The sequence below is a fragment of the Aedes aegypti genome, chromosome 3 (assembly GCF_002204515.2).
Source record: "Aedes aegypti strain LVP_AGWG chromosome 3, AaegL5.0 Primary Assembly, whole genome shotgun sequence".
Lineage (NCBI taxonomy): Eukaryota > Metazoa > Arthropoda > Insecta > Diptera > Culicidae > Aedes > Aedes aegypti.
In genome coordinates, this window is record NC_035109.1 from 150,413,076 (window position 1) to 150,437,455 (window position 24,380).

At 42.4% G+C, this 24,380-nt stretch overlaps 1 protein-coding gene and 1 pseudogene across 4 annotated transcripts in view; both read left to right on the top strand.

The window, feature by feature from the left end:
* The window catches only part of LOC5579248 (putative leucine-rich repeat-containing protein DDB_G0290503), a 526,898-nt gene extending 506,297 nt beyond the window's left edge, over positions 1–20,601 (top strand). The window contains exons 10-13 of one of the 4 annotated variants that reach the window (XR_002501244.1): positions 38–1,930; positions 1,997–2,125; positions 2,280–2,509; positions 2,632–3,659. Coding sequence is in view for 1 of the 4 variants with exons in the window: in XM_021849556.1 (XP_021705248.1) it covers positions 35–1,930; positions 1,997–2,125; positions 2,632–2,640 (2,034 nt within the window). In the remaining 3 variants the exon portion in view is untranslated. Of the gene's footprint in view, positions 1–34; positions 1,931–1,996; positions 2,126–2,279; positions 2,510–2,631; positions 3,660–20,547 lie in introns of those variants that run through there. The other 3 variants (XR_002501243.1, XR_002501242.1, XM_021849556.1) reach the window with 3 other exon arrangements.
* LOC110678119 lies at positions 16,946–20,134 on the top strand (annotated as a pseudogene).
* Positions 20,602–24,380: the final 3,779 nt, after the last annotated feature.

Below are 24,380 nucleotides of genomic sequence, written 5' to 3' on the forward strand. Positions count from 1 at the left end.
GAAACAAACATTTTCTAACAACATCTCATTACAGAAGTTCAGCAACTATAGCTTCCCGGAGAGTCATCCCCCAAAGTCCCTGACGGCAACATCGACACCGTTCAAGAGTCAACAAGGCAAGATGGTTGCGACGGTGCAGCCTTTCAGCAGCAATGCCAACAACTCAGCCTCAATGACAACCAGCAGTGAACCGAAGAGTATCTCGATCGCATCGATTGCGGAGACTTTTGGCGGTATGAAGAAGTCGGCCAAGTGGGGTTCGACCAGCCTGCAGGAAAGTGGAGTGTTTGTGGACGAAATGATGGTCAGCTGCGTGGGGACTCAGACGGAGGTGGAAGATTTCCCTTGTCTGGAGAAAACCAACGCGGAGCTTTGTGCGGAAATTGAGAAGCTGAACAAATTCCGGCAGAAAATCGAGGAGTGTACGATTAAACGGAACGGTAAGAATCCAGTAGGAGTGAGCCTTTCGCTACCAGCGGAATCTTGCGAACAAAGAAGACTGCAGTACTATGTAAATCGTATGGAGCAACTGGAGAATAAGGTTAAGGTTTATGAGAGCAGCGGTGATCAGCAATTGCGGCATCTAGCGGATAGATTGCAGCGAGAAATCCAATTGGAAAGTTGGGTCGATCAGCTGAGTGAGAAGCTGAACAAGCTTGAAGACGAAAACGAGAGACTGGAAGAGGAGAGATGTGAACTGGAAGAGATCGAAAATGACACTAGGCTACGGTTACAGCGCATGGAAGTGGACTACGAGATGATGAGCCAGAGGAATACGGAGCTCGAAATGTCAAAGAGCTCGTATCAATCCAAGTACCAAGACGCCAGAGACAGCGTGATAAATCTCGAAGAGTTAGTGCATAAATGTGAGGAAAGGATATTCGTTCTTGAGGAAACAGAAAACGAACTAAATGATCGCATCGATCTGATACTAGCGTTTATTCCGGTACTGTTGATGTTCAACAGTTGGCAGTTGCAAGAGCAGATGGCAGCTACCCGGAAGCAGTACGCCATCAACTCCATCCCACCGGAGCATATCGAATACTACGAATCGACAAACGGAGATTTACAAATGAGACTGAACGATCTGATGAACCGTGAGAAGGAGCTCACCCAGAACATAGCCGAGTTGAATCGAGCTTACAATGAAACCCTGGAGAATGCAGACAATCTCTGGGCCCAGATGGAGAAAGAGTACAAAGACAAGATCTCCAAGTGTGAGACGGTGGAATCGAATCTCAAATCAAAAATCGCTCAGTTAGAGGAGCGATTGAGCAAGGACAGTGAGTATGCTCACGAGAGGATATCTCACTTGGAAGAGGCTGAAAACAGTCTCAAGAACCGAGTATCCAAACTCAACAAAGAAAACAAAGATCTGGTTGCCAAGCACGCTGTGCTCCTAGAAGAATACACCACTTTGAAGGACGAATACCGGAAGCTGCAGAACTACCTCAAAGGAACCGTGGCGGAGAACATCGAACGGGAGAAGCGCAAGATCGTGGCGCTGGAGGAAGAGCTCACCTTATCTACATCACTCCTCCAAGAAGCCGAAGAGAATCACAAATCTGAGGTGGGACATATGCGTGGTAAGCTGCTCAGTGCCACCAAGGAGCTGAATCACATCGAAGTGACCAACAGCGAGCTGCGAGAAGAGGTCGAGACTCTAGAATGTCGCATCCGAGAGCTGTTGACTCTGAGGAATTGTGATGAAGAGCGAATCAAGCACCTCACTGAGGAACTTCAATCGAAGCAGGCTCAAATCAGTCAGCTGCAGCTGCACCCGACTCACAATAATTACAGGGGTGGCTTCGGACGAAGCCTTGCACAAGAACTGGAACGACCTGTCAAAGGGTCATACTCGAAGCTGGGATACGAGATTCACCCTCTCAACCGTAAATTCCCAGGAGACAGCGATAGCAGCGGAAGCGAGGTAAGATCTACTTGTTGTATCTTGTGCACAAAATTACTAAAATAACTAAAATAACTTGTTTTCTAGGACAAAGTGAAATTCCCCATCGCAAAAACAACTCCGGAAGCCAAAGAAGTCAAGAGTCTGGCCGAGACCATTATCATTAATGCCGAGAACCGAGGCATTCGTGCGCCAAAGAAGTCGTTCGTCGAGGAGGTAAGTTGCGCTTTCGATCTCCTTTTCCGGTTTGACGGTGACAGACCTTAACCTCGTAAACCTTAAGCGCTCTTAATTGGTTGATGGACGTTTTTAATAACAATGCCATTATTTTCGTTTTTATTCTTTCCATCATCATTCGCTGGTGTCGTAGGCCCGTAGCCGTTTTGCCCGTTGGGTTTGAGAAGTGTGAATCTCTTTTCATTGTACATTGACATTTTGAGCTACGCAAGTCGACAAATGAGAAGGTATCGCACAGAACTCGCTTTCGTTGTTTGGACGTGTGAAAAAACCCATTTAACACCTTATCTAAGCAGCCCTTGGCCAGTCAATTCACTAGGAAGTGTCAATCATTCTCTTGGTCTGGGTTCTCTTGATACCATGGTGAGTTATTAGCATCAGCTTGCTTCGACGTTGAGTGGCAACTAACTACAAACCTTAATTTTGTACGTCGCCGTAGAGATTAACCAAAACAATATTTTTCTTTCATATCCCTTTTGATATAGACCTTCTAAAGTGCCTTATAGTAAAATCAATTAGCAGTTTGGAAGCACTCTAGCGAAAGAAATCAACATGGACCCGCAGTAGGCCAGAAAATCTACAAAACATATACCGAATAATTCATCACTCCGACGCACCGCAGCAGGCGCCGCCCCTTGAAGAAGAAATTGATTCTAGTCGTTCACTTTGTTTATATTAATTTTGTACATCAACCGACCCCTAGGTTAAGAAGACAACTGCCCTACGGTTTTGTCATCACCCAATCACATGGCAATTTCTATTTAAATATCGCACGACCCCATTGAAACTCGCCGCCCCTCGAAACAAACGAAACGAATCATGACGAAAGGTTTAATTTCGCGTTTTTGAAATTACACTCCCCGAGCTTTTGAGTTTGTTTCGTTCTCAGCTGCCAAAATTCGTACACTTGGTTTACATCATTATTTCCCAGTTACACAAATAATTATGTTAAGCTTGCACTTTACTTCGTACTCTTCATTCTTGTTGTTTAGTTTTCGTTGCCCTCCCCTGTACATACCCGGAAGCCGTAAGTTAATGAATCTCCACACACACTATCGAATAGTTTTTATTTTGTAGTACAATTTACTTTGTAGTGAATGCTGTTTCCTCTGAGGAAAGCTTCGATTTTACTCTGTTTTTTTGTTTAGTTTCCGTTCTTTATCATAATTTGAAGGCGTGACATTTTTACTGAATCTCTCATTTCGGAAGTTAACTCTCTAAACTAAAAAATGTTATTTATTTCTTTTTTGAAAAATGTAAAACCGTTATTTTCAATCATAAAAAAGAGAAATCCATCTAACCAATTGCATGTGCATGTTGGAATGTAGAGTTCAATCATAATAAGTGGAAACATTGGCCACAATAATGAAAAATTGAAGGTGAGCTTCCACATTGAAAATATACTCAAAAACAGTTAAAAGGAAAAACATGTTAGAAACAAATCCCAATGTAATAAACACATCATCAAACAATTGTAGAAACAGAACATTATAATATATTGAGACTTATTAGATTTTGTGTGTGCCAATCTTTTTTAAATATCCGAAATCCTTGAGAAATAACTAAATACTAAATACTTGTCACTCATATTCAGACATCTACTTATTTATTGAGTTAACATCTACACACATAACACTGAATCAATAATTTTACATAACAATGGTTGGTGGCCGCATCTTTCCATCCTCGGTTCTGCCTCAGGCTCATTAAATCGAAACGCACTTGATCCGCCCATCCAGCTCGCTGCGCTCCTTTTGTACCAACCGGATTCAAAGCTAACACTATCTTCGCAGGGTTGCTGTCCAGCATTCTTGGATCATGCTCTGCCCATCGCATCTTTCCAGCTTTGACCCTTCTTCTGGATACTGGGTTCGCCGCCACACACCGTTTTCCTGCACCCAACCAAAGATCGTCCCGGCATTTAAAAGTGTCAAGAGCTTACAGGATCTTTTCAAGCGTAGTCCACGTTTCATGTCCCTAGAGGAATACCGCTCTTATAAGCGTTTTGTACATGGTACATTTGGTGCGGGTGTGAATCCTTTTGGATCGCAGTTTCTTGTGGAAGCCATAGTCGGCCCGACTTCCTCTGATGATGCGCCTCCGTATTTCACGGCTAACGTTATTATCAGCCGTCAGCAATGATCCAAGGTAGACGAACTTGTCGACCACCTCGCACTTATCCCCGTCTATCGTAACACTGCTACATAGAGGATCCCTGTCGCGCTCGATCCCACCAGCTAGCATGTATTTTGTCTTGGTCACATTCACCACTAGTCCAACTTTTGCTGCCTTGTGTTTCAGACGGGTGTGCACCTCTTTCACCTTTTCAAATTTTCGGCCGACGATGTCCATATCATCCGTGAAGCAAACAAATTGACTGGATCTCGTAAAAATCGTAAAGCCCGGCTCTCCGCATAACACCTTTCAGCGCAATATTGAACAACAGGCACGAAAGTCCATCAACTTGCCGTAGTCCCTGGTGGGATCTAAACGAACTGGAGTGTTCGCCTGAAACCTTCACCCAATTTTGCAGACCTTCCATCGTCACTTTTACCAAAGTATTTCCTCCGTAGCCCCGTCTTTCATTGCCTGTGCTCTCAGCGCCATTCAAGTCTTCGTCGAAGTGCTGCTTCCACCTTTCGATTACCTCACGCTCGTCCGGCATTCTTCTCCTCCAGAATCTGCCTACATTCCTCGTCGAACCAATAGTTCCGTCGACTCCATCCCACGTACCCGACGTTGCTCTCAGCTGCATCGTAGGTGGCTGCTTTCATTGTACTTCAGCAGTCCTCTCGGGGGGAGTGATGCAGCTCACCCTCTTTCGGTAATGCAGCCTCGAGGTGCTGTGCGTATGCCGCTGTGTCATCCGGTTGCTTGAGCCGCTCTAGGTCATTCCGGGGCGGCCGTCGATACTGTACGTTGTTAACGACGGAGAGTTTTGGGCGCAGTTTGACCATCACCAGATAGTGGTCAGAGTCGATGTTATCGCCACGATAGGTCCTGACGTCGATAATGTCGGAGAAGTGCCGTCCATCAATCAGAACGTGGTCGATTTGAGCTACTGTCTGCTGTGGTGATCTTCAGGTGTATCGGTATGGAAGGCTGTGCTGGAAGTAGGTGCTACGAATGGCCATATTCTTGGAGGCGGCGAAATCAATCAGTCGTAAGCCGTTTTCGATCGTCAGCCGGTGAGCGCTGAACTTTCCAATAGTCGGTCTGAGCTCCTCCTTCTGGCCAACATGAGCGTTTTAGATCTCCTATAATGATTTTGACGTCGTAGCTTGGGCAGCTGTCGTTATCACGTTCGAGCTGTACGTAAAAAGCGTCTTTATTATCATCAGTGCTAAAAGTAAAAGGAAAGATCCTACCTTCTTTTTTCCTCTGTCGTAGAAGCGATGCCCAGGCGTTCCCAAAATTTGTGCCGCACTGTAGACACTACTGGACACTACTGTAGTGAAGCCCTGATGAGAATCGCTCACTTTCTCAATTCCACTTACTTCCCAAACTTTCGACACTTTTTTTTTTTGTTTCAGTGAAAAACAATTCAAGCACACTGTGCACCACCGAATGCTGAATGAGAACGGCCGGGGAGCCGGCTGACGGCGATTTGTTTTGCCGTTTCGAAGCACGTGGGTGTCACTTGTTTTCGCCGTTTACGGCCGTTATTACACCGATTTCCACCAAACCTTCACTACGCACTTATGTTTCACCACCGCAACCACAGATTCACACGCGTTTCGAACGCGAAAACCGCGAAAAACTCGGAAAAACACCTGGTTTAACTCGAACGCGTGAACGAAGACAACCGGTCAACACAGTGTGTCGGAACGATCTCTGTAAAAAATAATGACGCTAGCGTTATTTTTCGATTTTATATGAATATTTGTTCTTAGCTATGCGGCTATTGGTACATCGACCCTACTCTAATATTCGTCCATAGACGTCAAATGGTATTTACCGTTTAGGCGATAAAACTGAAGAACAGGTGATCATCAACCTGTTTAGAAGCTGGGATCCCATAGGAAAATATGTTATATTTGTGAAATAATGGTATCAACTCTGTCCATATTTGCCATATCGAAGTAAGCGCTATTCATAGCTTCAGCATTCTAACTACATTATTCAGTGTGTGATTACAAATACTACATTGTGATACCGATAAAGCGTTTTTTCTACCCCTCATCCAGATACGAATCTGCGGTTCAAAAAAACACTTGAAATATTTTTTTATATGTCGTTTAAATGCTGTAAATATGCCAAAATCACCAGTAGCGCTTACGCCGGATATGGAAAAGTAAAAGAAAGAAATAGAACTTCTGTTTTTTTAATAATTTATCATTGTCGTCAATCAGGTTTGTAAACCGTTCATATACAAAGAATTTCTTATGCGCTATTTACACTAATGCATTCAACTACCTAACTTTACTTCTTAAGATATGTTATAAGCGAAACGCCCGAATAATTAGCATGGTGATAGTTTGTAGCAGAGTATAGAAACAACAGTTTATTACGCAGTACTCATTCACAATACTTTATTATTCACCAATCCTCCTGTCACATCTCTCGGGCATGGCCTACTCTATCTCATGACACAACACTATACTACATCTTTCCTTTTCTCTATAATTTGAAAACAATAGCAAAACGTAATAGATAAAAATGGGAACAAGCTAGCTTCAATAGTCCTCAGTGATATTTTCTTCATAATGTACAAAAATCCGTAATGAATTGTGTTGAAGATTTGTTGTTCGAATGACTGTTGATCGATGCCAGAAACATCTTATCATACCATCCTCATCTGTTTCCTTATATTTCCATCGTCTTTGGTTTCTTAGGCGTATCTTAACACGGTTCATGTTTGTTTGATACCTAAATAAAAATACATTAAAATTTATTTTCAAATAATATATTTAAGTTATCAATAGCATACTTAGCTACATTCTGACACTCTTTTTTTTCTTAAAATATTCAATAGTGAAACTTACTTTTTGTATTCACCATCAATATTACCAAACAAACGTTTCCTTCAATCTGTCATGATTCTTTCTTGAGCGTTCGTCCATTATTCTTTCTTGAATATTATGATATTCCTTTCAATTGAAGTTAAACATTTCAGGCTCCATTCAACTTCAGGAACTAAAGAAAAACAATTTAAAGATATAAATATGATGTTAAAAGACATAGTGGATGTGGCTGTAGTTCTACTACCATAGGATCACAAGGTTTTTTTTTTCTAAAAATTGCAAAACTAAGAGTTTCATTCATTTCGTGGTATACTGGACTTTCAAATGAACCAAGGCAAGCCACCTACAATGGACTTTTCTATTGTATAATGAAACCTTTTGTTTTCATTGCACATCCCTTTACCATAGATGGACGAAGACATTCTTCCTACATCTCATAGTAGACTGGATTGCCAAATGGACTGAGATGGATCTCCTACATCTGGTCTTTCATAGAACAGACTGAAACATTTTGTTTCCTTTGCATATCCGTCAGGATTTGAACCAATAATATTTTAATTGAGAGCCACGTTCTCTACCACACAAATGTGTTTTTCTAGAAACGGACCGGATGACTCGTTTTATTCCTTCTGTCATCTTTTGAACAGGTCCGAATTTCAACGACATCCCTACGTTCTTTTTACAGAAATGGACCAGGATTATTTTATCCTCTTCATTTCTTATGGAGAAGTAGACCAGAATCATTTTTAATGTTCTCTTTACTCTCTACTTTTTTCTAAGACGGACCGGACGATTTGTGTTACTCCTTCATTTATTTCAGAAATGGCCGAATTTCCACAATCTCCCTTCGTTCTTGTTACAGAAACGGACCAGGTTTTCTATCTCTCTCGTTTCTTACGGAGAAGTAGACCGGAATTACTTGATGTATTCCCTTTACTCTCTACTTATCAACAAGGTTCTGGAACTACGCTTATCTATCCAAAACTATGGATTTACCAAATTTACTTGTTGATTATTCTAGTGGTAGACTGTTCTATATATATCCTTCATTTCATTCTAAAAATGGACGAATGTTCTTTTTCTACTCTGTCTTCATAGTTCCTTTGAACAACTTGAGATTGTTCATTTAAATCCGACTTATCTGCCGTGAATCACTGTATTTTCTCTTCAGATTTAATATTTAATTTTGTTTAACATATGTGTTTGCATAAATTCATTAGAATACAATGTTTGTTCCGCTTGTACATCATTGGGCAATAAATAAATAAATAAATAAACTTAAACATTTATTCCACTTTCCAGAAAATTTATATTTTATAAGTCCAAAAACTACAGATACCTGAGGAAAACTAAACCTAAAAACTGAAATGTTTGATTTAAGATAAAAGATTTAAGATCTGTCCGTTAGACTACAAACCTTTTAATCCATGACATTTACAAATTATTATTATCAATATATCACAAACAAGTCGATTTACTGTGTACTCTTATTTGTGATTCTGCATTCCCAATTAATTTTGATCTGTCTCTTCAACTTAATGACATTCATTTATTAGGCAAGTGCAGTGCTCTATTTGTCTGCTATTGCATAAATATGGATAATGTATGACACGCACGATAATAAAATATGCCCAAAAAGTATAGACTTTTCATACACAACTTTATAATTATGCAATTTAGCATCCATTCAATCAATTTAGGATGACCACTAGTTTAAAATTACTAATTAAATATCGTCAATGAAAATCTTGCTGGATAACAGATCATTTTTATCAAACCTCGCGTCCTTTTTTTTTCTTCAGAAGACGGTATTTAAATTACTTTTGAAGCATTAAGATTTTATTCATATGCAGTTCTAATTTTCTTACATCTTTTTAAATAGTGAATTCATCACATTATGAGCAACACATCGTAGTACGGCACAGTAGTTTCAACCCAATAGTAATATCAAATCTAATGAATACTTTTTTTACTAAATAAAGTACATGTTTCTCCATAAGGATAATAATGTTTACATTTATTCAAAATTAAAAGATATAAAAGTTTATATAAATATACAATTGTTATTAAATTCATCGCAAGTTCGATCATTAAAGTAATCAGATCACTATCTATAGATTTTTTTCATGTGCTTGTAATAAAAGGACAGTCAGCTAAAATAGCTCCTTGCCAAAGTAGTAAAATCAAGAATTTGAAGCACAGAAAACACTATAAACACACTATGCTTCATCACTCCTCATTACTTAAGAATTAAAACCATTACTTCTCTGATTAGTTATCCTATTTTCAAGAAATTTGTGACAATTTGCGTCAATTGTAAACTGAGCGTAGAACGTTCAACCATTGGAATGCTAATTTCGATATCCCGTTGGGCTGTTAGTAGTACGAGATAAATATTAGAGAAGTTATTTTCTGTACTATTTTGTTGTTGTACTGTTGGTATTTCGGAATGATTTTAAACAGTCAATACCGTATGGAAAATTCAATATGACTAATATTGTTCCAGGAACAATTTTATGAATTACTTTTTTTTTACAAAATTAGATCAAAGTAGCTCTGACTAATCCAGTACGTAGCAACTATAAACACTGTATTTTCTTTACACATGCTGTCAAACAAAAAGTATCTAGCATGTTTTGATAACGTACAAATAACAAGTTTTAACGACACACAATTCACACAATTAACTCGTTGTCAGTTGGCTCTCATACAACGTCACGATGTTTCTTTTTAGTTAAATTTGAATCGTTTTTCTGTTATTCCGTACTGTCACGATTTTCTCTTCATATTGTATTGACATTATCTTACCAGAATCCTTACGCTTCTCTCCAACTAATCAAAACTGTAGATTCACTTGGTTCGATCTTTGAACCATTTAAACCGGGATATAAAACTTAAACTCGATCATAGCTTGATCCTTCTTCTCCATAAAACCGTCCTCTTGATTGTTCTTTAAATTAGGATACATCTTTCCGTAGTACTGTATACACTTTTACCATCGTTTCCTGCACTTTCATCAACAATTTCCGCATGAAAGTAAATCGAGGAACACTTTTTTTAATCTTTGCGCCAATGTAGCAGAGTATAGAAACCAACAGTTTATTACGCAGTACTCATTCACAATACTTTATTATCACCAATCCTCCTGTCACATCTCTCGGGCATGGCCTACTCTATCTCATGACACAACACTATACTACAATAGTTGATTGCAAATAGTTCTCGATGAAATAGTTTAGACAACAATTCTGGTGAATCATTTTAATGAGAAACAGTACGTTTATAAATGAAATCATTGCATATCCACGACGCTCTCTAAGTGTTTGAATGTCAATCAACATACATCTAGCATTGTAAGATTTTAATGAGAATTTGGCCTACCTAATTGGATCACCCACAGATATGGATCACTTTACTGTTGTACATTGAATAGCTCACTCAAATCATATGTTTACTAAGTTATACTCTTGTTCTCTATCATTTGTAATGATAAGCATAACATTCAAATATAATTGTGTTTATGACAAAAGTTAAGTTAATACCAACAAAAGCTATCCTAAGATTGTTGTTATCTGTAAAAAATTCCGTCTGCATTTTTTAGCTCCCACAGGTGATAAGATTAAATTTTATCATTGAGAAAATATAACATAGTATATGCAATCATTTCGTTCGCTCAAATTCAGTTTGATCTTTAATCTTTGTCTTTATCTTTGAAAAACTTTTTCTTGATTGTTGATTCTGAAAACTGAATATAAGCGGTTCCATATTGTGATCCAAAATATGACTCAGGAACTGATTGTATGCCACAATTATGGATCACTTAAAAAAAGTAGATTCTGCCATTTGAAGCATTGATTTGAAATTTATTTATGCAATTATTACTACAGTGACCATCAAAACAAATCTACAAAACATATAAAATCTAAACAGCAACTTATTTAGAGATCAAATATGCTTTAAAATAATGACAATTACAGTGGCGGACCAAAATCCGTACAAGCTCAAAATCTGTACACTTCATTCAAATAGTAGACGTTTTGTATGAGATGATTCAAATATTACGTAACGCAAAATTTACCAATTTTAGACACCCTCCACGTAACTGCTTTTGTATGGAAAAAATTAACATTTTTATATGGATCGTAACACTATGGAAGACCCCCTCCCTCCCCCTATTGCGTTACGTAATATTTGAATGATCCCTATGCAGTGGATGGATTTAGAAATCATTCAATACAAAGCATTAAGTGTGAAATTTCATGATTTTGCACACTGATCCATAATATGTCACAATTTGATCCATAATAATAAAATTGATCCATAATAGTGTTTTTGCAATTCCGTTGCAAATCAATCAACTTTTCATTGAAAACTTGAACAACACAACGGCCTACTTTTCCCTAAGACAAGGCGTGTCAGGTCAAAGTACAAAAACGAAACCAATTGCCTGTCAAAAAAGACCACTTCTCATTGGTCGTTTTGGCAAAGGCCTACTTTCACAACGTTTAGTTGGATTGCAACAGGGCACTTTGTTGCCAGCTAGATCATAAATTAAGTTTTCATCATAAGTTCGAAAAAAAATTCATGGAATCTCTTTGTTCCAAATACTGCAATACTAAAATAAATAAAAAATACTTATTTGAGAGCAATAACGGAATCTGTGTCAAGTATCTCTAAAAAATAACGCCAGTATTGATTATAACCCTGATTTCAGAAACAGATGGCATCTTCTACTGCACTAAATGAATGAAGCGTGCAAGAAACAACCAAATTTATGAAGTTTGATATTCGAATTTGTCCATAAGATTTGCTTAAAAAGAATACTGGTAACACTGGCTTTGTATCGTCAAGGTTATCGACTGAAAAACAACTGGGCAGTCTTAGTTGAGCTGTCACGTCCTTTCCTAGACTTTTCCTATCGAAACAAGCAGTACTGAAAAGTGCTACTTTTCAGCACTCTTATCGGTGCCATAAAAACCGACGCAGAGAAAATTTTCCAGCAGATTTGAGTTCAACCAGATGACCGTAAGTTCCAACAAATCTCGCTAAACATTACTAAATGCCTACTCGATTGTTTATGTCCAATCCGATGCTACATTCTCGAAGTTCTTTCAACAGGCTTTTGATAAGGCAATCCATGAGACAGCTGCGATCAGCTGGTTTTTTGTTTACCATGAGTGACCGTTCGATAACAAAGGAAAATGCTAAGCTCTGTTAACACTCGCATGCTTTGTTTACCCATCTGTTTCGGTTACATGCACACTTTTAGCTGTCAGTCCTATCATGAAAAGTCCTCATGGATAGCCTTATTGTCAGCCATCAAAACAGGGTTGGAAGACAAGATCTATGACAATGTTCATTCAGTACCACACACCTACGGTCTTGCGAGTTTGCCGTTTCATGTTGCCCGAATCTTAATCCAGTAAGCCAACGATGAAGATCATGGCTGCGTAGACGACTGTGTGGGTATGATCTGAGAGAACTCGTGAAGAGGAAAAATATCAACGTCATATGCAGCCCAGATTCCGCTGTCACGAAACGTCAAATGCAGCCCGTCGTTTTTATGGCTGAAAAAGTGAAAAGTATTGTATTCAAAATAAACTATCATTAAAAACCACAGTCAGCGGAGCAGTTTTTCCAAAGTTGCTAATAAATCTAAACGCAAGACTAGTTATTTATAATGTCTGCTACATTTGTCGGCATTAAATTTCACATAAATTCTGTTAATGCTTCGGTGTGATACAAATGCAATAGTTCTTAGCTGAGATGGTTATGTGAGAGCTTGAACGGCTTGCACCAGATTGATGTAAACACTGAGTGGAATAAGAAAAAAACTCAGCAATCGCAGAAAAAAGAAGATCGTCTCCACAAGTCTCGTCTCAGGGTATGATTAAGTAGGAACTTGCATAGTGAGTACTGAGCTGAACATTCCGTTTCTCTAGCAACTAGCAACCCAGTCGGCATCGCAGTAGGCTGTGAGTGCCACACTAATCTTCTTCTTTCTGGTGTTACGTCCCAACTGGACAAGGCCTGCTTCTCAGCTTAGTGTTCTTATGAGCACTTCCACAGTTATATAACTGAGAGTTTCTTTGCCAATTGACCATTTTTACATGTGTATATCGTGTGGCAGGTACGAAGATACTCTAGGCCCTGGAATCGAGAAAATTCCTTTACGAAAAGATCCTCGACCAGCGGGATTCGAACCCACGACCCTCAGCATGGTCAAGCTAAATAGCTATGCGTTTAGCGCTACGGCTATCTGGGCCCTAAGAGTGCCACACTAATATTGTTATCCAAACAGACAACGCTCATTCCTCCTCTTTCGATTGCTGACCAGCGTGGAGGTAGACGTTCCACAGCATCCACTTGGGTGCTTCCTTTTCGATTGTATTCGGCTTTCACAACGACGTTATTACCAGACACGACGACCACGACACGATGGCTGAAATTTGCAAGCAGCTTAGGGACTGTCCATTAATTACGTAGACAATTTTAGCGGTTTTTCAAACCCCCCCTCCCCCCATGGTAGATTTTTTGTATGAAAACCAAAAATAATTTATATAGCGCGTAAGAAATCTTCAACCCCCCTCCCCCCATAAACCCTTACGTAATTAATGGACCACCCCTTAGCGAGATGATGAAATCCGCCGGTATCGTACTCCGTAAGTGGGCTTCGAACTACTGAACAGTTCTTTTCCACGTTCCTGAAGAGCTTTGGGAAACTTTATAACCTTGGGGTGTTATGGCTCCCCCCGCGGGATGTTTTCAAGTTCAAGGTCCCTACTCTACCAGATCTTCCGTCGTGACTAAAGGGATTGTCGTCTCAGAGATGTCCCAACTCTTCGATCTACTCTGACTGCTTGGACCAGCGGTCGTTAACGCCAAAATGTTCATTCAATTTCTCTGGGCAGCTAACTTGCCGTGGGATTATGAGCTTGCAGAAGAGTCAGCAACCTTGTGGAGAAATTACCCGTGCTGATATCAAACAGCTTCAACAGCTGGTTGTCCCGAGGAGGGTACTGTGGAACACCCAACACAAATATTCAATCTGCTGTTTCTTGCGACGCCTCACAGAAAGGCTATAGATGCTGTGTCTACATCGTCTCGTCGATCAACTTGGGCAGTTTCGTGTCGCATCTCTTCGTGAACAGTGAATTGGTGGATTTCGCAAGCCAATGGGTCGTCTTCCACAGCGCCAGGAATTCCCGACAGAAATACGCTTGTATAGCCGCAACGAGTCAGACAGTACGTTATTTATCGCATCGAAATCGTCGCTCAAAAATCTCAATATTTCCAAGGACGGATTCGGACTTCTTCGGATTGATAGACGGCTGAAGAAGCTGGATGCCCCTTTCGATACACGTCATCCGATTCTGTTACCAGCTAACCATGAACTTAGCTGGTTGATTGCAACGTGCGTCCATCTGCAGACTCTTCACGATGGACCTCCGCTAATACTCGCTACAATTCTTCAACGCTTTTGGCCACTTCGGGGTAGAGACTTGGCTCGTAAGGTTGGTCGTCAAAGCGTCACCTGTTTTCGATGCAACCAACACCCGCTAGTCAGATTATGTCACCGTTGCCATCAGTTCGCCTCAAATCATCTTGGTACTTACCCTGGAATGGATTACTGTGGGCGTTTTTCGTTCATCTGGGGATAATTGGGAAAGGTACGTTGCGTTGTTCGTCTGTCGGGTGGTGAAGGCCGAGCACCTCGAAGTTGTTCCGGCTCTGTCGTCCGCCGCTTGCATCGCTTTTCGAGTTACATAGCGACAACGCGACTACGTTCGTCGGTGTAGATCGCGAGCTCCGGCAACTTCGAAAGGAGTTCCAGCTGCAGTTCAAGTCACCGGAATGGGGCGATTACTGCTCCGGAAAAAGAAGGCATTTGGGAAGCTGGAGTGAAACAATTTAAGTATCACTTTCATAACATTTCGGACATAAGGCTTTCTCCATGTACCAGCTCCTAACTGTCATAGCCCTGATTGAATCTGTCCTGAACTCCCGTCTCCTCGTCCTATTTCCGATTCTCCTGATGATCTGTTCGCCCTTGCACCAGAGCATTTCCTGATTGGAGAGCCTCTTTGCTTCAGGATTCGCCTAATCGCATCACCGGTTTGAAGGAGATGCAACGCTTGGTCTGGCGCTTGGATCTGTGGCGCTGTTGGTCGCGGGAATACGTCAGCCAGTTACATCGTAGCAAGTGGAGACGTCCATCCGTAGATGTTCGGAAGAGTCAACTGGTACTATTAATGCAAGACAACTACCCTCCGCTACAGTGCCCCTTTGGCGCATCATAGGGCTCTACAAGTGGACTATCACAGAGGTTACCGTTCTACCAATCAAGGAGATGGAAATATCTACCAGAGGGGGAGAATGATGTATCTCTATTACTATCAACAAGCAAGTGGTGGTTGGTTGAAAAGGATGATGGTTGTTGCAATATCTGTAAATATCTTAAACCAAACTTTATATTAATTAGAAATGAAACACACAATCATTTGTTTGAACACACTTACCTTAACTACGTACACTTACCTTGTTTCCTTTTGTAATTTCGCTATTGAACACACACTTTTGTTAAAGCTACATAGTTGAAAAACAGAAGGTACACCATAATTCAGTCGAAAAAAAACATCGAAAAATGAAGAGCGCGATCCACACTCTCTCTTTCAAAATTTCACGTCCAAGAATCAAGTTCTTGCCAGTTTTGTCGGTCAAACCAAATTTGTCCGTTAGCGAAGCTCTCCCACACGTGTCCAAAAGTGTCGTAGGCTAGTGTCCGACGAATTCCCTAATTCGTTTATTTTCCTCTAGCCACATAGAAGTGATGGTCAAGAGAGTGAGCATGTGAAAACCACTCATTTTCACTTGAAAGGAAGTTAAGGATGCTGATCATCAGCTCAAAATCAACTATGAACATCGAAAACCATAGTGTCGGAGCAGAGTGATCAAAATGGTTCCAGAATTATGCCAACATCTGTCACTATACTCTTATGTTTTCTTGATAATAGAATTTATGTTTGATAAAATATAGAACGCAATTGGACCGTCTAGGCAGCTATTTAATGATATTATAAATTTCTTCTTTGATAGGATTTTTCATGTAACTATATGAGAACTCTGTTTGGCAAAAAATAATAATAATAAAAGATTACGAAACTCCAAACGTGACACGCATGTTCATACTGTACAAAACATGACCATATATTTACGTTACGAATCTTGTTCAAGGTAAACTATTATTTTTATACATAGAAACATGTGTGGAATAATATAAAATATAGTATCTGAAGAAACAGTATATAACGTATATACAATTGAACCAGTCTGCTGCACTGTTTGAAAGATTTACGTTTCACAATTCGTTTGCCTGCGCGCGTCGTTATTTCTGGGCCGGTGAAGATTTCAAACGTCTTCGGCCGAAGAAGGTGTTCACCGTACAAATGGCGCGGTGGCCAAATGTACCGCCTGCTGATATGGTTGTGCTACATTAAATTCCGACCGGCGGAAGTAGCCACAAGCACATTGCTACTTATCAACAAGCACGCACTTTTACAATTCCATAATTCATACCTGGCTCCATTTTCGGCCGGAGGGTGAAAAGTGCTTCGGAAAACCGAAAATGTGTTTACACGTTGTTGTTGTTGCTGTTCGCCTCTCATGTTGGCAAGTGAATTTGGCTACCATTGAAATCCATGTTGCACCGGAACCAATTTGACGCTCGGAGCAGTGGCTGCAATTAGCTCAGTGACCTTTGTGCTTTATTCAACTGGATTGGTTTTCTCTCAGGCATGTTTGAGGTTTCTTTCGATTTTGTGTAGATTGGTGGTACATGGCTCGTGTTGATGAAAAGTGGTGCCAACAGAATGCAGAGTCAATGCTCAAGGCCAGTTCTGAATGGGGTGCAATTCACTTTGAAGATTGAGAAGTTGTTCTGAGAGAGGTGTTTCTTATTAGGGTAATGATACATTTTATGAACAATGGCCAAATTTGCTTGAAATAGTATCATTAGACAACCGACACTTGCTTTGAGAACACGGTTTCACTTAATCGTAAAAGTCTAGTCTTGCAAAGAACATTCGTCAATTTCTATTACAACAACATTTGTAAGGTTTTGAACTATTTTTCTTTTCAGTCACAATGATTACAAAATACCACATTGATTGTAACACCTTTATAAGCTGAAGCAATCGTCAAATTATCATTTAATCGCAGCAAAGTGCTCGATCTCACTGTCATTAATGTCCACTTGGATCGCACTTTCAAATGCATCCATGATTAATTGTTTTCGCTTTTGAAATACGTACAAACACAGGTGGTTAGATACCGCTCGATTCCGACGCCCATCCCTCGCTCATTTGTAATTCCGTTTAATGCTAACCGAGACACTTTCCAACATCTGTTTCTCCCTTACAGTGGTCACTCCGCAGTAATTCCAGCCCAACGGTCGGCAGCACCAGCATCAACGGTAGCACCACAAAGGACGTATGGACCGACACAGACAAAGAGCACGACGATTTGATCATGCACCATTCGAACGGTCGGATTCGGGCGTCACATCGCCCAACAGCCATCACCACCTGGAAGATCAACAAACCAGCGGAGTTCCTTCGCCCTGTTGTGACCTCTCGCTGCTGGACCAAATCCCGACGGAATGATGCGGAAGCGCATTGCGACCATGACCAAGCGGGCATGTTACGACGAGGAGGACAAAATGTGCCTACTGCAGATCCTGTCGCTGTTGAACAACTTGGAAGCCCTGTCGCAGGATCACGAGATTGCGAGCGACGACATGAGCCTGGAGCTCCCGGTGGTAAGAGAAACACAAATTCCCAGAAACAAACATTTTCTAACAACATCTCAATACAGAAGTTCAGCAACTATAGCTTCCCGGAGAGTCATCCCCCAAAGTCCCTGACGGCAACATCGACACCGTTCAAGAGTCAACAAGGCAAGATGGTTGCGACGGTGCAGCCTTTCAGCAGCAATGCCAACAACTCAGCCTCAATGACAACCAGCAGTGAACCGAAGAGTATCTCGATCGCATCGATTGCGGAGACTTTTGGCGGTATGAAGAAGTCGGCCAAGTGGGGTTCGACCAGCCTGCAGGAAAGTGGAGTGTTTGTGGACGAAATGATGGTCAGCTGCGTGGGGACTCAGACGGAGGTGGAAGATTTCCCTTGTCTGGAGAAAACCAACGCGGGAGCTTTGTGCGGAAATTGAGAAGCTGAACAAATTCGCGAGAAAATCGAGGAGTGTCGATAAACGGAACGGTAAGAATCCAGTAGGAGTGAGCCTTTCGCTACCAGCGGAATCTTGCGAACAAAGAAGACTGCAGTACTATGTAAATCGTATGGAGCAACTGGAGAATAAGGTTAAGGTTTATGAGAGCAGCGGTGATCAGCAATTGCGGCATCTAGCGGATAGATTGCAGCGGAGAAATCCAATTGGAAAGTTGGATCGATCAGCTGAGTGAGAAGCTGAACAAGCTTGAAGACGAAAACGAGAGACTGGAAGAGGAGAGATGTGAACTGGAAGAGATCGAAAATGACACTAGGCTACGGTTACAGCGCATGGAAGTGGACTACGAGATGATGAGCCAGAGGAATACGGAGCTCGAAATGTCAAAGAGCTCGTATCAATCACAGTACCAAGACGCCAGAGACAGCGTGATAAATCTCGAAGAGTTAGTGCATAAATGTGAGGAAAGGATATTCGTTCTTGAGGAAACAGAAAACGAACTAAATGATCGCATCGATCTGATACTAGCGTTTATTCCGTACTGTTGATGTTCAACAGTTGGCAGTTGCAAGAGCAGATGGCAGCTACCCGGAAGCAGTACGCCATCAACTCCATCCCACCGGAGCATATCGAATACTACGAATCGACAAACGAGATTTACAAATGAGACTGAACGATCTGATGAACCGTGAGAAGGAGCTCACCCAGAACATAGCCGAGTTGAATCGAGCTTACAATGAAACCCTGGAGAATGCAGACAATCTCTGGGCCCAATGGAGAAAGAGTACAAAGACAAGATCTCCAAGTGGAGACGGTGGAATCGAATCTCAAATCAAAAATCGCTCAGTTAGAGAGCGATTGAGCAAGGACAGTGAGTATGCTCACGAGAGGATATCTCACTTGGAAGAGGCTGAAAACAGTCTCAAGAACCGAGTATCCAAACTCAACAAAGAAAACAAAGATCTGGTTGCCAAGCACGCTGTGCTCTAGAAGAATACACCACTGAAGGACGAATACCGGAAGCTGCAGAACTACCTCAAAGGAACCGTGCGCGAGGAACATCGAACGGGAGAAGCGCAAGATCGTCGCTGGAGAAGAGCTCACCTTATCCATCATCACTCCTCCAAGAAGCCGAGAGAATCACAAATCTGAGGTGGGACATATGCGTGTAAGCTGCTCAGTGCCACCAGAGCTGAATCACATCGAAGTGACCAACAGCGAGCTGCGAGAAGAGGTCGAGACTCTAGAATGTCGCATCGAGAGCTGTTGACTCTGAGGAATTGTGATGAAGAGCGAATCAAGCACCTCACTGAGGAACTTCAATCGAAGCAGGCTCAAATCAGTCAGCTGCAGCTGCACCCGACTCACAATAATACAGGGGTGGCTCGACGAAGCTTGCACAAGAACTGAACGACCTGTCAAAGGGTCATACTCGAAGCTGGGATACGAGATTCACCCTCTCAACCGTAAATTCCCAGGAGACAGCGATAGCAGCGGAAGCGAGGTAAGATCTACTTGTTGTATCTTGTGCACAAAATTACAAAATAACTAAAATAACTTGTTTTTAGGACAAAGTGAAATTCCCCATCGCAAAAACAACTCCGGAAGCCAAAGAAGTCAAGAGTCTGGCCGAGACCATTATCATTAATGCCGAGAACCGAGGCATTCGTGCGCCAAAGAAGTCGTTCGTCGGAGGAGTAAGTTGCGCTTTCGATCTCCTTTTCCGGTTTGACGGTGACAGACCTTAACCTCGTAAACCTTAAGCGCTCTTAATTGGTTGATGGACGTTTAATAACAATGCCATTATTTTCGTTTTTATTCTTTCCATCATCATTCGCTGGTGTCGTAGGCCCGTAGCCGTTTTGCCCGTTGGGTTTGAGAAGTGTGAATCTCTTTCATTGTACATTGACATTTTGAGCTACGCAAGCGACAAATGAGAAGGTATCGCACGAACTCGCTTTCTGTTTGGACGTGTGAAAAAACCCATTTAACACCTTATCTAAGCAGCCCTTGGCCAGTCAATTCACTAGGAAGTGCAATCATTCTCTTTGGTCTGGGTTCTCTTGATACCATGGTGAGTTATTAGCATCAGCTTGCTTCGACGTTGAGTGGCAACTAACTACAAACTTAATTTTGTACGTCGCCGTAGAGATTAACCAAAACAATATTTTCTTCATATCCCTTTTAGTATAGACCTTCTAAAGTGCCTTATAGTAAAATCAATTAGCAGTTTGGAAGCACTCTAGCGAAAGAATCAACATGGACCCGCAGTAGGCCAGAAAATCTACAAAACATACCGAATAATTCATCACTCCGACGCACCGCAGCAGGCGCGCCCTGAAGAAGAAATTGATTCTAGTCGTTCACTTTGTTTATATTAATTTTGTACATCAACCACCCCTAGGTTAAGAAGACAACTGCCCTACGTTTTGTATCACCCAATCACATGGCAATTTCTATTTAATATCGCACGACCCCATAAAACTCGCCGCCCCTCAGAACAAACGAAACGAATCAGACGAAAGGTTTAATTTCGCGTTTTTGAAATTACACTCCCGATCTTAACGACGAAGGAACCAAACTGTCACTTGCCTGTGGGACGCTTTGTCCCACATTGCCAGCTGCTGTCGAAACCATTACACTAGTTCTGCCAATACCGACAACAGCCGGCACCGGGGAAGCGCTTTGTGTAATGTTTCTGCGATGAACTCTCGAAGGGCCTTCTCCGGGAGATGGTGTTGATGCGGCGTACCCTGAAAGATAATCAGGCGCAGCAGCAACCGTTTGAGATGGGAATTTAAAAAGACTGACCTGTGGGACGTCTTGTCCCACAGTGCCAGCCATTGCCGAAACTACTACACGATTGCTTCCAGAAACACCGGCAACAGCCGGCACTGGGGAAAGACTTTGTGTAGTATCGTCGGTGAGGTGGTTGTTGAAAACGAGGTTGTTGGTTGGTGCTGGTTGATGTCGATTGGGATTTGCAGCGGTTGGTGTAGTTTGGTGGGTGTCTGAAAATATTGCAGACGCGGCAGTACCAGTTTGTGGTAGGGAAAATCGAGAACTGACCTGTGGGACGTCTTGTCCCACAGTGCCAGCCATTGCCGAAACTACTACACGATTGCTTCCAGAAACACCGGCAATAGCCGGCACTGGGGAAGGACTTTGTGTAGTTTCTTCGGGGTGGTTGTTGATGGCGAGGCGATTGGTTGATGTTGGAGTAGACTGATCAGGTGTTGCTACGGTTGGTGTCGTTTGGTTGGGATCTGAAAAGATAACAGGCGCGGCAGTACCTGTTTGCGGTTGATAATAGATAGGACTGACCTGTGGGACGTCTTGCCCCACAGTGCCAGCCATTGCCGAAACTACTACACGACTGCTTCCAGAAACACCGGCAATAGCTGGCACTGGGGAAAGACTTTGTGTAGTATCGTCGGTGTTCTCGTTGTTGGTTTCGATGCTGTTGCTTGATGTTGGTGCCGTTTGAGTTTGTAGTGTCGTGGTATAGTCGTTGGATCCGTCGGCTACGGAGGTGAACTCGTCATCAACGGGTTGGGGTAAGACGTCCCGGATGACTCCTTCAGCCTGCCGTACTTGCGTCGGAAGAGGTACTACACTTTCCCTACTTCCGAACCGAAAAGTCTCGTTGTCCGTGTTCGTGCGAGGGTCGTCGTTGTTTTCCGAACGTTGTTCAAGAGTGGGATTATCGAAGACGCTGGTTAGGGGGTGTCTCCGATACCTCAGACTCTTCGCCGGAATACTCCATCTGAGTCAGGTCATGGGTAGTGGGTGCGGTCTTCTTCGGGGGCGGGCTGGTATCTGGCGAGGTGGCTGGTTTGGGGTAGACGAATTTCGGAGGTCTTCCGCGCTTGGTCTCCTGAACGGCCGGGGAGTTGTTCCTTGAGCGTGTCATCGGGCCAGCCGTCGACTGGGCCACTCGTTGCTCTCGGCTGTGGCGGGGCTTCTCAACGACGACGGTTTCGCTCACATGATGCACTCTTTCTGGGTTAGACTGCTGCTTGACCTGCTTGATGAAAGCCATCATCTGCTCGATCCTCTCCTCTTTCTTTTTATTGTCTTCCAGTAACCGGGCGATTTTCTTATCTTTTTGGAGCATGGCCGCTTCCAGCTCCTTCAGCTTCTTTTCGAACACGCTTTGTTGGGCGGCTACTTGGGCGTAACTACCTGATTGTTGCTCCACTCGTTTTCTCGCTTCGGGGAAACTCAGGTTTTCACTCACTTTCACCTTGATCACTTCAACCTCTTTTTTAAACACTGGGCACTGGCGATTGGTCGACCGATGGTCACCCTTGCAGTTACGGCACGACGGGGCTTCACCGCATTCTTCCCCGTGGAAGTTCTGCGAGCAATTGACGCAGCGTTGCGGTCCAGGACAACGAACACGAGTGTGCCCGTAGCTGAAGCAGCCGTAGCAGAGCATCGGGTTCGGAAAGTAGGGGCGAGTAGCGACACGGAGCAAGCCAACTTTCATATATTCCGGGTACGTGGTCCTACAGAACGTAAGGATCAGCGCCGGTGTATTGACCCTTTTGCCACCTTCATTTCTGGTGATACGCTGCACACGAATCACCTTCTGGCTAATCATCTCCGTCAAAATGTCCTTTTCCTCCATCTGAATGAGGTCAAAGCACGAGATGACACACCTACTTACGTTCAGATTGGGGTGAGGGACAACCTCTACCTCGGTTCCATCAATTAACTTCGTCAGCTTTAGCAATTTGGCAACTTGGGCTGGGTCCCGAACTCGCAGAGTGTACTTCGTACCCTGCGCTTCGGTCTTCGCACTCTCAATTGGACCGCCGGCACATGCCTCTACCGATTTCCCGGTAATGTACGGGTTGATCGGAAGTGGAGTTCCGTTCTTTCCAGACAGCTGGAGGAACGTCAATTCGCCAAATTGGTTCGTGGGATCCATAAATTCTGGCAATCTACGTTTGGCGGACCCCCCTGGGTCGCCGCTACTAGCGGCCGCCATGTTGTTTTATGTGGAAGAAACTTCCACTGGCAACGGTCACCCGTTACCTACCCCAAATGGACGATAGAAAAAGTAAAAGGAAAGATCCTACCTTCTTTTTTCCTCTGTCGTAGAAAGCGATGCCCAGGCGTTCCCAAAATTTTGTGCCGCACTGTAGACACTACTGGACACTACTGTAGTGAAGCCCTGATGAGAATCGCTCACTTTCTCAATTCCACTTACTTCCCAAACTTTCGACACTTTTTTTTTTTGTTTCAGTGAAAAACAATTCAAGCACACTGTGCACCACCGAATGCTGAATGAGAACGGCCGGGGAGCCGGCTGACGGCGATTTGTTTTGCCGTTTCGAAGCACGTGGGTGTCACTTGTTTTCGCCGTTTACGGCCGTTATTACACCGATTTCCACCAAACCTTCACTACGCACTTATGTTTCACCACCGCAACCACAGATTCACACGCGTTTCGAACGCGAAAACCGCGAAAAACTCGGAAAAACACCTGGTTTAACTCGAACGCGTGAACGAAGACAACCGGTCAACACAGTGTGTCGGAACGATCTCTGTAAAAATAATGACGCTAGCGTTATTTTTCGATTTTATATGAATATTTGTTCTTAGCTATGCGGCTATTGGTACATCGACCCTACTCTAATATTCGTCCATAGACGTCGAAATGGTATTTTTACCGTTTAGGCGATAAAACTGAAGAACAGGTGATCATCAACCTGTTTAGAAGCTGGGATCCCATAGGAAAATATGTATATTTGTGAAATAATGGGTATCAACTCTGTCCATATTTGCCATATCGAAGTAAGCGCTATTCATAGCTTCAGCATTCTAACTACATTATTCAGTGTGTGATTACAAATACTACATTGTGATACCGATAAAGCGTTTTTTCTACCCCTCATCCAGATACGAATCTGCGTTTCAAAAAAAACACTTGAAATATTTGTTTTTATATGTCGTTTAAATGCTGTAAATATGCCAAAATCACCAGTAGCGCTTACGCCGGATATGGAAAAGTAAAA